The 13,255-nt window shown below is 42.5% G+C and overlaps 1 protein-coding gene across 2 annotated transcripts in view; it reads right to left on the bottom strand.

The window, feature by feature from the left end:
• LOC109485420 (glutathione S-transferase-like) overlaps window positions 1-13,255 on the bottom strand; it is a 31,260-nt gene that overhangs the window by 16,377 nt on the left and 1,628 nt on the right. For both annotated transcript variants that reach the window (XM_019789024.1, XM_019789023.1), the window contains exons 2-8: window positions 13,059-13,151; window positions 12,393-12,508; window positions 12,100-12,195; window positions 10,682-11,786; window positions 4,344-4,403; window positions 3,644-3,695; window positions 87-146 (exon numbers count right to left, since the gene is read on the bottom strand). In XM_019789024.1, the coding sequence (XP_019644583.1) occupies window positions 11,622-11,786; window positions 12,100-12,195; window positions 12,393-12,508; window positions 13,059-13,151 (470 nt within the window). In that variant the 3' untranslated portion in view covers window positions 87-146; window positions 3,644-3,695; window positions 4,344-4,403; window positions 10,682-11,621. The remainder of the gene's footprint in view (window positions 1-86; window positions 147-3,643; window positions 3,696-4,343; window positions 4,404-10,681; window positions 11,787-12,099; window positions 12,196-12,392; window positions 12,509-13,058; window positions 13,152-13,255) is intronic.

Raw genomic sequence — 13,255 nt, 5'->3', positions numbered from 1 at the left:
CTACGAAAAGGAAATACTACTATAGGACGTAACATGCTTGATTGCATCCGACTTGACGTAATAACGTAGACCAGGTCTTTACCTACCTCTAGATAGGAGCAATGCCTCTCTGTGACGTCAGTTCCAGTTGTCTGTAGCTACAGCTCCTGTATGGAACAGCCATTACCATATTTGGAATCCACATGTTGTGTTCGTTTGAAGGGATACTTTTTATTAGAAATTGGAAACCATGCGTTATTACCCTTATCAAGAATTATACTACAGCAACTGAATTTACCAAAAATTCCCAGATGATTCATTCTCATCAGGTGGATATAAGCCTTCGACGATGTGGTAAGAAATGTTCTAAGATTAATCAATTTTCCTTTGCCATTGGACTCCATGCATATACGAATCATTGGAAGATGTTTATTATGTTGGTTTCGACATGTGTAATGTATAATTGTATGCACTTGTGTCATAGTGTAGTGAAAGTACACAGACAAGAAAGAAATAATTTTCAGAACATTCGTATTTCATTTTATTCATCTTTACAGCATGTGTTCATTTAATCCGTGCAATCTACTCAAAAAGGCATTCCCAAAGACAATCCAACAAGCAATTTTATGATACAATTAATAGCAAATCATTAAATACATTTGTGGTCTCTATATAAAAAGACTCTTTATTTAACAACCAGAAGTTTTTTCATCCAACGTTTCGGTGACCGTCTGTCACCTTCTTCAGGGCACCAATGGCCGTGTTCTGATTCGTACTGCAGCTAGACGTCGCTTCGAATTTTTTCTCCAATATTACCGAGGCCGACCCAAACATAGAGTGTTGTCACATAATATATACATATTATCATTCATCTGCGTTGGTAGTTACATGTTTAGAGTTAAAACTTTTGGTCCAACACCAGAGTGACTGGTCGAAAGCTCTAGGTGAGAGAACTTTTTTAGTTGGACCAAACATTCCTCTAAACATATATACATATTGGCAAGCACAGTAATAGATAACAAGTCATCGAAACGTTGGATGTGAAAACCCACGTGGTTTACCGGTTGTTAAATAAGAAAAAACTTCTTAATATCCTGCCAACCTGTTGGAATTATTCACGGATCTGTGTTCTCTATTCAATCAGTGCGAAAAAAAGTGACGTTTCAATTCAGTGAAGAAAAATTCATATCCACACAGTATGCATCATTACAACAATGGACATCATCACTAATCTCCAAGCAGATTTTGCACAAAACGGGAGGCCAACTGGATACTGTGCGGCTGTGTTTTTTTTATATTCCAACATTTCATGACTAGACATGGTGACGGCACACTCAAGTTATATCAACTTCTTTTATGCCGCCGCCAACGCAAAGGAGTCAAATACAGGACATGACAGTACTCATTTTCACTTGAGTGGAGTGAAGTGAAGAAAGTCATGTAAAGCGCCTTCCTCAAGAGCACAAGATCGGTGGCATGTCGGTGGCATGCCGTTATGCCACACGACCCCAGTACATTCACTGTCCGGCTTGTTGGACAATGTCCTGCCCCCCATGCCCAGAGATCTGCTTGGAGATTAGTGAACTGTAAAGATACGCCCCCTCCTACTTGACTGTACTAGAAGAAAAATGTCTCGAAGAAGACATAGCAGACAAAACACAGGAGGGCGATGATCAGAAAGTTGATGACCAGGAGCTGTAACTGCCGGACCGTCTCTGGCTCCATGTCCATGACTGCTCGGCTCTGTTTGGTGTTCCTGGGTAGTATGAACAGTTTATTGTCCTGTTGCGTGGCCGTTTTCTTTCTGGGCGCTGTTGTGTCGCACTCTCGGTGTGAACGACCGTCCAAAGTACGTACAGGCTTCAGAACTTACGATCCAGGCCGAAACCAGGCACACCGACACGCTTCTTTGCAAGACCGAGATAAATTGTAAACAGATATAAAGCATCAATGCCGAAACACAAGAAGGAAATTTCAAGGTAAAGGCTACAACGAATGTTCAGGTTTTTCACAAGAAAACTGTGTAAAACGGTTTAATATTAGCCTGGAGTCCAGCCTTGTTAGCTTTGGTCCACTCCGTTGGCTGGGTAGCGGATCTCGGGGAGCGGACCAACGCTAACAAGGCTGGACTCCAGGCTATTTTAGAATCACACTGAAAATCGTGCTGCACGTTCCTTATAAAAGTTATATATATAAGCGTGAACTTCAGGACCTTCGTTGATTGAGTGAGAGGTGCGCTGCAGTTTCATCGCAAGTGGTGACTGCTGATCAACTGTGCGTGGCGGAATGGAAGAACTAGACTAAGTGTGCAGATCACCGAACGGCGAAGAGTGCAAAGTGACAGACGAAAGCCCCAGGCAAAAATGCTTGTCGTCGACGAGATACGTCCTTGCTAGCCATTGGCCATCGTCTTCAGGAGGTCAGAGGTCGTTATTTCTAGCTGTCTTCCTTGATTGGTCGTCCGAGATGCTGACGTCATTAGGGCTATGTACATACGTCATCAGTCGTAGTGTCGTCCATTCGATGCGCGATCAGAAAATTTTACTAACAGCACTACACGTGATGGTTGGCCTTCGAAAGATGTGAAAGATGTGCATGCCCTCACTGCACGAAATTCTACCCTTAAAGGCATCCAATGCAATTTCAGGCCGGAATTTTTTAAGTCAATTTTCTGGTCTTTCTTCAATCAATCGAATCAATATTATCCCATAGCATACAGATATCTGTGAGACAAAAACTATATGTCTCTGAAAAAATCGGTTGCGTGTTTTGTATCGTAGGCTGGTTCTAGCTATTTATGGGTGGTACCCAAAAAACAGACACCTCACTTAGCTTAATTGTTTTGTGGCTGTTTCAAACACTTCAAGTATAAAATTATGACGAAAAGGTGCTAAGAAATAGAAGTACATGTCAATAGCAGACAGATTGTGTCCAGAATGTGTTTGTTTTGTAACCCTGAAATTAATTTCATTGGATGCATTTTAAGCACTTTAAAAAGTGCACACGCGAGTGAAAGAACGCATGATTTGAGGAGTGTGTATAAAATGTATTTTGTGCTATGCTTCCATATGTCGCTGTCGTCGATGTCAACATGTGATTTGTCGGGTGTTCATTCTGACAGAAAATGGTGGTGATGCTCAACAAGTGATTGCTGTGCCCATTCATGACTTTCACATTTCCCATAATGCCCAGTAAAGATCACGGATATGACGTTGAAGCGGATATACGCAATGCGACCGTGCAGGTAGGAGAGTCTTCTATAGAAGGTACGTCATTTTCTCTAATTCCAACAAAAAATGCAATTATGGCATGCGCTTTATGCTAAATAAATAATTCAAAACAATATAGTTGACCAGTTTGTCGATAGAACTTGTTAGAAATATTACATCAAGGAAGGGGGAAGGGTGGTCATACGTCATATCCGTGATTTTTACTAGGCATTATGGGAAGTGTGAAAATCATGAATTATGTGGTTTCCAATGCGCTGCACAAAACACAACCGTCCGCTCAGTTTTTATCTGTTCTGGTGTACTACAGGTGATATCAATGTACAGGGCGGCAGAGCGGTGCTATATATACCTAGTGAGACAGTCAAGGTAAAAAGTGATCTTTACCAGAGTAATGCATGATATAACACGAATCTAGATTTAAAGAATGACCATACCTTTGGTGCCCTGGACACGGGTTTAGGTTACAGCTCAGGTACTAGGGGAGTCCTGCAAAACAATATGTGGAAATGCTACACATATATATGTGATGCTACACACATATATATGTGATGCTACACATATATATGTGATTCTACACATATATACGTGATGCTACACATATATATGTGATGACCATAAAACACATTTAAAACGTTAATAAGGACAGTCATTTTCTGTGCCCAAATCAGCAATCGGCCCAAAATGGTGACATTGACCGAGGACGTTCACATACAAAGCAACAAATGCATTTTCCTGTCCCGTCCAAAGGCTTCCTCAAAACAACTCTGTACCATTTTGTAACAAAACTGTAACATTTTGACAATCACCCAAAACTAACGGTATTGATACTAAACGGTTTGTATTAGATTAAGTCCCACATAGCCTACAAAACATGTTCTTACTTACCATTTATTGATCCATTTCCACCCATTTGCTGTTCTCTGTTGTTTTTGTCATGCACTTTATTATTGTATACTTGTATGTTTGGTGGTGAGTTTAAAATAAGCTATGGCTAGAGTACCTCACCACCATGTCTTGTATTGTCCAAGTTGAGTTGTAAATTAAAAAAAAAAACTCCCTAGGAAATTTGTGCGACTTGGGCAAGGCCTTTGCCACTGAGGCGTCGCCAAAAACCTGATGCCCAGGCAAACATACCTTCAGTCTTGGGTACACACAGTTTCCAAACCACGAGGTCTTTCCGTAGCAAAGTTCTATCTGAAAATATAACAACAGTACAGGTTGATTATCAAACATCTCTGTTTTAAGTGTTTGTTTCATTTTCCTTCTAAAATGTGTTATTGACCTGTATCATTGAGACGTATTGTTTTGACTTGACATGTTGTTTTTAGAATAACGGTCAACTGGTGCTGCATACAGCATATAACATTATTATGTTTACCGAAGGAAAACATGTTGTTTTTGCTACGTTTCCTCTTCTTCTACTGACCTCTGACCTGGCCAATGACCTGATTTGTTGACGTCTCTCACCATGGCAACTGGTGTTGGGTTACATAATGTTGCAGTTTTATAGTGGGAGGGATTTAGATTCCTGTCTGACCATAAATATGAAAAGAATTAACAGAGCAGACCATATGCGAAGGTAAATATTATGCAATTGCTTTGCAAATGTTACCTTTCTAGTTTTCGGTTAAATCTGTTTATTGGAAATTATGCCACAGGATTCACAAAATAATAGTTGTGATATTCTACATCTATGGGAAGTTATGAGTCTTGAAAGTCCGCTTTTGGGGATATACTTTGCGTTAGGAAGCCTGGAGAATAAACTGGAAGGCCAGTGACATACAGCTTCAGATTCTTCAGACATATATAGAACCCGCTGGGCCGCGCTGAGGCTCGGGTGTCCCCACGTCAGCAAACAATCCTGACCTTGGCTAACTGGCACAGTTCTAGGTCAAGGGGACCAGGCTTTAAACGGCTAACTGTTGTTGTTTACAGGCGCATTTGTGCTGTCACGAAAATGCAGATGAGTTTACCTGGTGGATGTTAGTAGTGCTCGACCGTCAGAGATTCAAAGGGGAGTAGAAGTGTGGTCTCAAATGGCATTGACATAAAACGACTGTTGATGAATAAGATGATAAATAAAATATTATTATTTCAGTCAGCTCTTTTCAAATCATGGAGGTAGAGACTACACACGAAGGACTATATACAATCGAAATAAAAGTGTGTGTAACGTTTTAAATGGTGGATGAAGTAGGGATTCCTACCAGACAGACTCGGAGCAAAAGTTCAGCTTTAATTTATGTTCACTTTAAGTTAAAGATCTCGCACTGCCATATCCAAACGGCCGTGTTTACTATGTAAGGGCGACGTGTCCGTTCCTATCGGTCCGACTTTCTGGCGACAGCCTCATATGCTACCGAATATGGCAGAAGGCAGATATATTTGTTCCAGTTCCAGGTTTGAACGACAGTAACCCCTGTTTCACTGCAGTCCCTCAGATGGGACGTAATGTCGGAGGTCCCGTGTTTGAAGAGAGTCACACCTCTAAGTATCTGATACCAGCCCAGAAAAGAACAAGAAACTGTCATGCCTTCAAATATCAGAGTTATCAACCAAGAATTGAGGTGTTCAAAAACTCGTGTTTCCCCAGAACTATCGTAGACTGTAACTCGTTGCCACCAAGCACAGTTGGGGCATCATCACTAGAAAGCTTTAAACAACTCCTGCAATCAAATGTGCAAAGATTGAGTGTAACAAGTCGTTCGGTGTGATATAGCTAGCTGCCGCCGCGCCGCGTGCCTGCGAAGCTGGTGTGTTACCCCGAAGGGCGGTTATACCGGCTATACTGATACAGATACAGATACAGAGACCTCGACCACCCCACTTGTCGAAAAGAGTTGGGGTCCCTTTCCTGTGTGAGTGGTTCAAACCTTACTGTACACAGCTTGTACTCCTAAATGTGGTTTAATGTTTATGCGAAACAACGTCTGTTGTGAGGATGATGTTCCGGGAATTCTGAAGAAGAAAAAAAACATATCTATACTAGACTTTTCTGAAAGACTACTAGCAATGGTGTGGCGGTGAGGAGGGAGTGTTTAGGAGTGGAATGAAACTTAATGTGTTCGTGGTGAGATGGCCAAAGGGAATCAGCTTGACGGACTGCCCCACTGATAACCCTAATTTTGTATTTTTATCAGGGCAACACATTGGCGTGTGGACATCGCTGGAATCCGACCTAAAACAGTCAAAATGCCTTCACGCTTTCGGTCCTCTATTTTTGATGTAGCCATCATATTTTTATGTTTCCTTAGATTTCTTTGATATAAAATTGCCATATAGCGTTGAAAAAGAAACGAGGCCCAACGATTCGACGTGCAGAGTTTATAGTCAGCTGTTTCGCTACTACATTGCCAAAAGGAGATGATACTCTGGTATGGGCGTGGCTAGGACAAGGCAATGCCCGCATCGGCCATGGCCTACATTGCTGTGTGGCCAACATTTCTGTGGTTCTGTCCTTGTTTTTCTTGGCACCCACGGCTCCGGGTCCCTTCGAGTAGCCTCCAAGAGGCAGGCAAATGGAGCTTCTCTGGCCGGCTACCTTCTCTGGCCAATTAATACCCATTTTAGGCCGATTTCTACGATTTATTCAGCCTGAAAATGAAGTCTGGTGGAGACTATCCTTCCAGGACGTCTGCAAAAAAAACCTTAGAAACAGCCTCGTTTTCGACAAGTCTCGCGCAGTCTCGCTCTCGCGTACGACGAGATTAAATATGGCCGCTGGAACTTGGAAAATTGGCATCGTAGAAAACATATTATAACTGATCCCTTGGTTCTAAGCTATACAATATACGAGACACAATGTGTAGAGTCAATAAGGTAAAGAGTCTTATATATAAGACTACAGGCTAGCTACATCTAGTGCAATCTCTACTTACGCGTAAATTCAAAGCTATACATCAGCATGAAAGTTCATCTGAGTTGGTAAATTACGTTATGAAAAACTTAAACTTTTCTCCAACTCCAACTTTGACCCTTTGCTGACGTCACACGTGGGAAAAATCACGTGTCCACAGCATTTGGGTCAGATAGCTGAGGAAGACTGAGTGATTCAGTCGAAAATTTCTGGTGAGTCAAATTTTGAGTTGGAAAAAAGTTTAAGTTTTTCATAATTCAAAGCTATACAATATAAAGACTTTAGCAGACAGGCATGTCACAAAACAGTGGCGAAGAGTCGTTGAGTCGATATTTTTACACGTTTGTTACGTGCAAGTTGCAACTAATCTCCAAGCAGATATTTCAGTGGGGGGAAGACAGTATCAAATTGGCCAGCCTGTATCCATTTGCCAGACAGGGACAAGTGGCAGGCTAATTTGATACTGTCTTACACCCCCACCGAAAGATCTGCTTGGAGATTAGTTGCACGTAACAAACGTGTAAAAATATCCCATATTACATTAATGTTTTGGCTGGGCATAAAGGGCATTTTACCCAGGCAATGTTTGACCTTTTCGAATTCTCCAGCAGATCACAACAACAAAACGTACCATTTGCAGACTAATTCACGTATTGGCAGTTACCTTGATTCTTCCACTTCGTCCCTCGTTAACTCGCACTCTGAACGTGTTCAATGTTTCACGACTGGTCCACTGATTACATTTATTTTTCATTACACTGTACACTACCGCTACTCTGTGTACATGCTATATTTGCTAGGGACGCTCCGGTTTAGGGCAGTGGGTGCATATCGGGCGCGGTTGCTTCTCTGGCTCCACAAATTAGCATAGATGCTTGTATGAAAATGTCGATGTTGGATAGCCGGCTGTTTCCGACGCCAATTGATGCCTTTATGTTGGATCTGAAACTATCATGGACGAGAAAGAAAACCAAGGGTAGCATTGAACGATACATTTACTTGCTAGCCCGTTTTTCTAACACACAAACGTTCTTTAAGGTCTGGAAGTTGAGCATCTTTTCAGACATTGGCAGACTGTGACGTGCTCAAGCCGTTTAAATTTAAACTACCAGGATACGAGACTGTTGTCAGGACCAGTATACAGACCACCGCCGCTCCCCAGTTAGACCTAGCCTCTACCAGGCTTCGGAAAGCGGCTGGAAAAGTAGAAAGCGGCAAACTGTTCTCTCAGTGCTTATCAAATCCCCTAACATATATCTTCTGTCTACTTGGCCAATTTATACTCTTTCCAGCTTCCCGAAGCCTGGTAGAGGCTATGTTAGACCCTCACTCATCATCATTGAGGCTCTAACTGCATGGAGCTCAGTAAAAATTACTATATTTATTCTGGCCTTGGCAACAGTCTGGCACCCAGGCCAGAGATATTTGATCTGAGAAAAATGTTTTAAAACTGGGTCAAGTTCATGACATTGTAACATGAGACTGTATCATACACACGCTAGCTTACATTAGCAATATCTAGATTATCGTTAACACACTAACTGTTGACTGATCATTTGCTGTAAAGTTGTGACACAAGAAATTGCAAAATGTAGACTTAGTCAAGGTTTCGACAGTCACTACTCAGCACCCAGTCTTTGTCAAGGGATGCCAATTTCTGACAAAAACTGGTGCTGCAGCTGTGCAGTAGTAACCATGTAATTGCACGAAGTCTACGAACACTACCAGGCTTTCAGCAAAAGAGCTGAGTGTCCTCGAATTTCGTCCTGTTGGTGTTAACGTCAAACCCGTAGGGCAGAGGCGGTCCAAAGGGCACCACCCAATCAAAATAAACCGCGGTTAGTCCCCCTTTTAGTCGGCTGATGTCTTTGCCCTTTGCCAAGGACAGGCAGACATAGTATCGGTCCTGTAAATGGGTAGTGTGTGTGTGGAAATGACAAGCAAGGGCGTGGTAATATGTCTGATGTACAGGGCTAGATAATGACTACTGCTGTTGATGGTGGTTGGGTGGCCTGTTGCAGTAGGGCGCAAGCAAGATCATTCTCGAAATTCGGCGTAGCCTCTTCCAGGCTTCAAATGCGTCTGGAAAGAGTACAAAACGGCCAAATAGAGAGATATCGTGCCAGGGGAGTTACTAGACCGCTGAACATCGGAGTACAGCGAACAGAGCATACTACTTCTTTGGCTTCTTCAACTCTCCTGGCATGCTATCTGTCACACCAATTTCTACTCTTTCTAGCCACTTCTGAAGCCTGGTAGAGGCTAAATACATCCGTCAAGCTGACGAAATTTTGCGTCCCCGTTTTCTTGAATTCAGCATAATAGCCGGCTGACTCCTATTTGGCTAAAATTTACTGTTTTGAACCCACGTTCAAGTTTGTCAATTGGAGTTTACGGAAAGTGCCCACACGGGCTGCACAGCGTCATGTCCTAATCTCCAAGCAGATCTTTTGGTGGCTGCAAATCAAGACAGTATCAAATTGGCCAGGCAATGTCCATTTACCAGGCAGTTACCATTTGTGACCCGAAGGCTGGCAGTACAAAAAAATGCAGCCCGAAAAAACACTTAGAAACACGCCAAAAACACGCCATAAACCTCTGCTTGGAGAGTAGTCATGACCCAGTGATGAGGACATGGGCTATATAAACTCAGGTTGATCTTGTCCCAATATGTAAGCTAGACGCTTACGTGGGAGACGTCGGTTGGGTGGGCAAAGTCGCGCACTTCGGATGCCTCTACAATTACTTAAGGCCTCGTCTATCAGTGCAAAAAAGACAAAATTACATACTCTCCAAGCTGACGTTGATGGGGGAAGATCGTTACCTTTTTATATGTGGCCATTTTTTTTCGTTTGTTGTTGTTTTTTTTTTTTTGTGGCTACCCCCGCCACCTTGGGTCGCGCATGGACCCTCTCTGGCCAATGGATACTGCCTACTGCCTAGCCAATTCCATACTGTCTTTTTGCCACACTACTAGGATCTGCTTGGAGATTAAAAATTACACACGATCTAGACTTAGCCTTGAATGTGCTAACAACACCCTTGCGATGCAAAACTTTCTGGCGTCTGCATGGTGCAATAACCTATGGATGAATCGACTGTGTGTTTTTGTCGAGTTGTATTTTTTTCGGAATCAGTGAACATAAACATCTAGGCCAGACATAATATATACGACCCTAACGTGTTCCAGGGCTTTTATGGTATTTTTTTTTTGCTGGGGGGAATTTATAGCAGACACAGACATAGGCTAGGTGCGTGATAGTATTTCTCATTTGACAGTCAGAATGACACATATACCCCGGGGCAGAAAAAACATTCAATCTTCGTCTACCCTCAGTAATTTTCGCAGACGTTACTAGTAATCGCTCACGAAAAGGGTTTAGATAGATTTCAAAAGTATAAACTTGCTAGAATCTTACTAGCCTTGCAGCCTGCCTTGTCTTATCGGATTTTCAAGATATTTTCAATTTCATATTGAGGATTTCTAGATCTCAACGGCTCCGCCCTTTATATTTGAAAAAATAACAGTTAGAAGAAGCTATCTCGAGACAAAGATGTACTATGAGTACTGAAGTATCTTTAGGGGATATACAAGACATCTGTGGTACTTTCTCACCTGTTTTCTGCTCAGAAACCTGGAGTCTTTCCTGTCTCAGCGTCAGCCGACTTGTTCCAGACCCAACCCAGTGCGAAGGCAAATGTTGTTCGTGTGAGAATGTATGTTATGCATAGACTATTTTATGTGCACCCACCCAGCGTTTTGCCCTTACGGAGAGGACCACGTGATCCCGGTCGTCAAGTGCAACTGGGTTTCCAATAACAGGAGTCTAATGGATACGTGTCGACGCTCATGTACATGGGGAGGGGGGCTACTCGGTCACTCACCTCACATATATATTTAAATTTGATCGCCAGATTTACGACCAAAAAGTAGCTGTCGATTTGTGGACATTGTCTTCACTCCATGTAGCTTAAGGCTCAACTTAAGTCTTCCCTGACAATCCCTCAAGGATTTTCGTGTAAGACACTTAAAGTTAGAGTTAAAAAAAGTTAATGAGGTAATTTACACGTTATCACCAAATCTCCACAGCTCAAAAGTGACGACATGCGGAATGTTGGCGAACTGCACCCCATGCCTCAATCAAAACATTCCGTATGTTGTATGAGTTCATTGGGACCTACCATGGACCTACTAATGTTTGGGACAGGGCCAAAAACGTTAAACGTGTTGTACATGTCCGGTTAAAATATGTATAGTGATACTACGACATAATTTAACCAAACATATTAGTCTTACGGAGGTCTACTTCAATTTTAGACATGGTTCCATATGAATGTATTGCAAACAATCGCAGACCTATCTGGTACTCTTTATAAAGCCATCCCTAACAATTTCACAGAGTCGGTAGGTGAGAAGGATTGCCATGAAAACAGAATTTGTAATCCACGTAAATGAGAGAATGAGCCGTAATAACACGTCCAATGACGTGTGCCAAGCGAAGGATGTTACAACAATAGGTGAAAAAGCACACATCCAAAGCATGTCAACTTTTAAATCAAATATTCGTCTCCGGGCGCTCGGCGATGTACGCAGCGACTCCCTCGTTGTCCCTGACGGTTTCCGCCACCTTAGCCAGCTTGGGGTACTTTTCCAGGGCGTCTGCACGATGTTGCCATATGTCATGCATCCCCACAAAGAAGGCAAGGTCAGCGTAGGTCAACTGTATATGTAGAGAACAGAGGGATTCTTATAACATAGTACATACAACATTGTTTATGTACATGTACTGTAGGTATACCTGATTATTAAGCACATTTATTTAGTTAGTATCTGTAAAAGATGCCAAAAGACGAAGTAAGGCAAACAGTTTAGCTATAGTGATTTTTCGTACTCTAAAATTAATAATTTATCATATACTAGAGTTTATCAATTGTCGCCCACTAGACTGAACACCAGGCTACTTCACTACAAGTCTTGGTAAACTTGACAACAGTGTATATAGAAAAAGTTCGACAGAGTTAAATATCACTCACACTGGTGCCGACCAGATGGCCCTCAGGTCCGCAGAGCTTCTCGTAGTTGTCTAGGAACTTGGAGACATACGGACCCAGCGCCTTCGTTCTCTCTTCCTGCAGTGACATAACAAGTAAGTCGTTTAAGGTTTAATGCAGACAATTCTAAAGAAAAGTAGACGTTCTATGGCTTTCAAATGTATGAATGACCTTCGTTCATAGTTCATTTTAACTTGACTGTACTAGTTTGTAGTAGATGGAGGTACTGTCGATGGGGACCGAATTCTCGGCCACAGACGACTCGGAAGCTGTACCTTCACAGCCTCATCCGAGGCGAAGTGAGCGTCACATAGCTTGGTGATGAGGTCATCTACCCCGCAGACGAACATGTCGACTTGTGCCTCCTCCCAGCTGGACTTTCCACCGAGACCTGGGGACACGGGACGCAAACAGAGGTGCAGTACGTTAGGAAATCGCTGATCATTTTGGCGCTGCAAAGCGGGAAGGATGATGCCACTGTTAGGCCACAGTACGAAAATATTATGGGTGACATCCTCCGCAAATTCCAAATCTAATGCGAGCGGGCGAAAAAAAACAAGGCGGGCCGAAGAAAACAAGGTTCCCACAATTTACAAATGGTACAAATGGTTTTGATTCAGTAGGAACATCACATATACACAACCAGCATCACATATCACTGCATCAAAGTAAGAAACAAAACATTAAATCAGAGCCTCTTCTTGTCTCCTCTCTTCATATTTATCTGCCATCCACCTTCCGGCATGGCAACAGACATCCTTTGCCCATTTTCGCCATGTTGACCCCTGTCAGAAGGCAACAAATCGTCTTGGTTTTTTTCTCCAAAATCAGGCGAAAATTAATGCGCGCTCTGATGTCATTCATAAAAATTACTTGCTATGGCCTTAGCATCATATGTATATTTGTGTACGTACGAGGGCAAGACTAAAAGAAACGGCTACCTGTTTCCCTGGCCATGTAGCGAGCTATCGCCCCGCTCTGACACACCACCTTCCCGTCAGCCTCCAGCAGCGGCATCTGGCCCATCGGTGTTTCTACGAGAAAACAACAAGGCAGGCAATAAAAAACTTGTCATGGCGACGATTGAATATTCATTGTATGCATGTGATCTTTAGGCCATGTTGATTTGATTATATGG

The sequence above is a fragment of the Branchiostoma belcheri genome, unplaced genomic scaffold, assembly GCF_001625305.1.
Source record: "Branchiostoma belcheri isolate BF01 breed outbred unplaced genomic scaffold, Haploidv18h27 scaffold75, whole genome shotgun sequence".
In the NCBI taxonomy this organism is placed as follows: Eukaryota; Metazoa; Chordata; class Leptocardii; order Amphioxiformes; family Branchiostomatidae; genus Branchiostoma; species Branchiostoma belcheri.
Note: the sequence above shows the minus strand (reverse complement) of the source record. Positions and strands in the feature narration are given on the sequence as shown.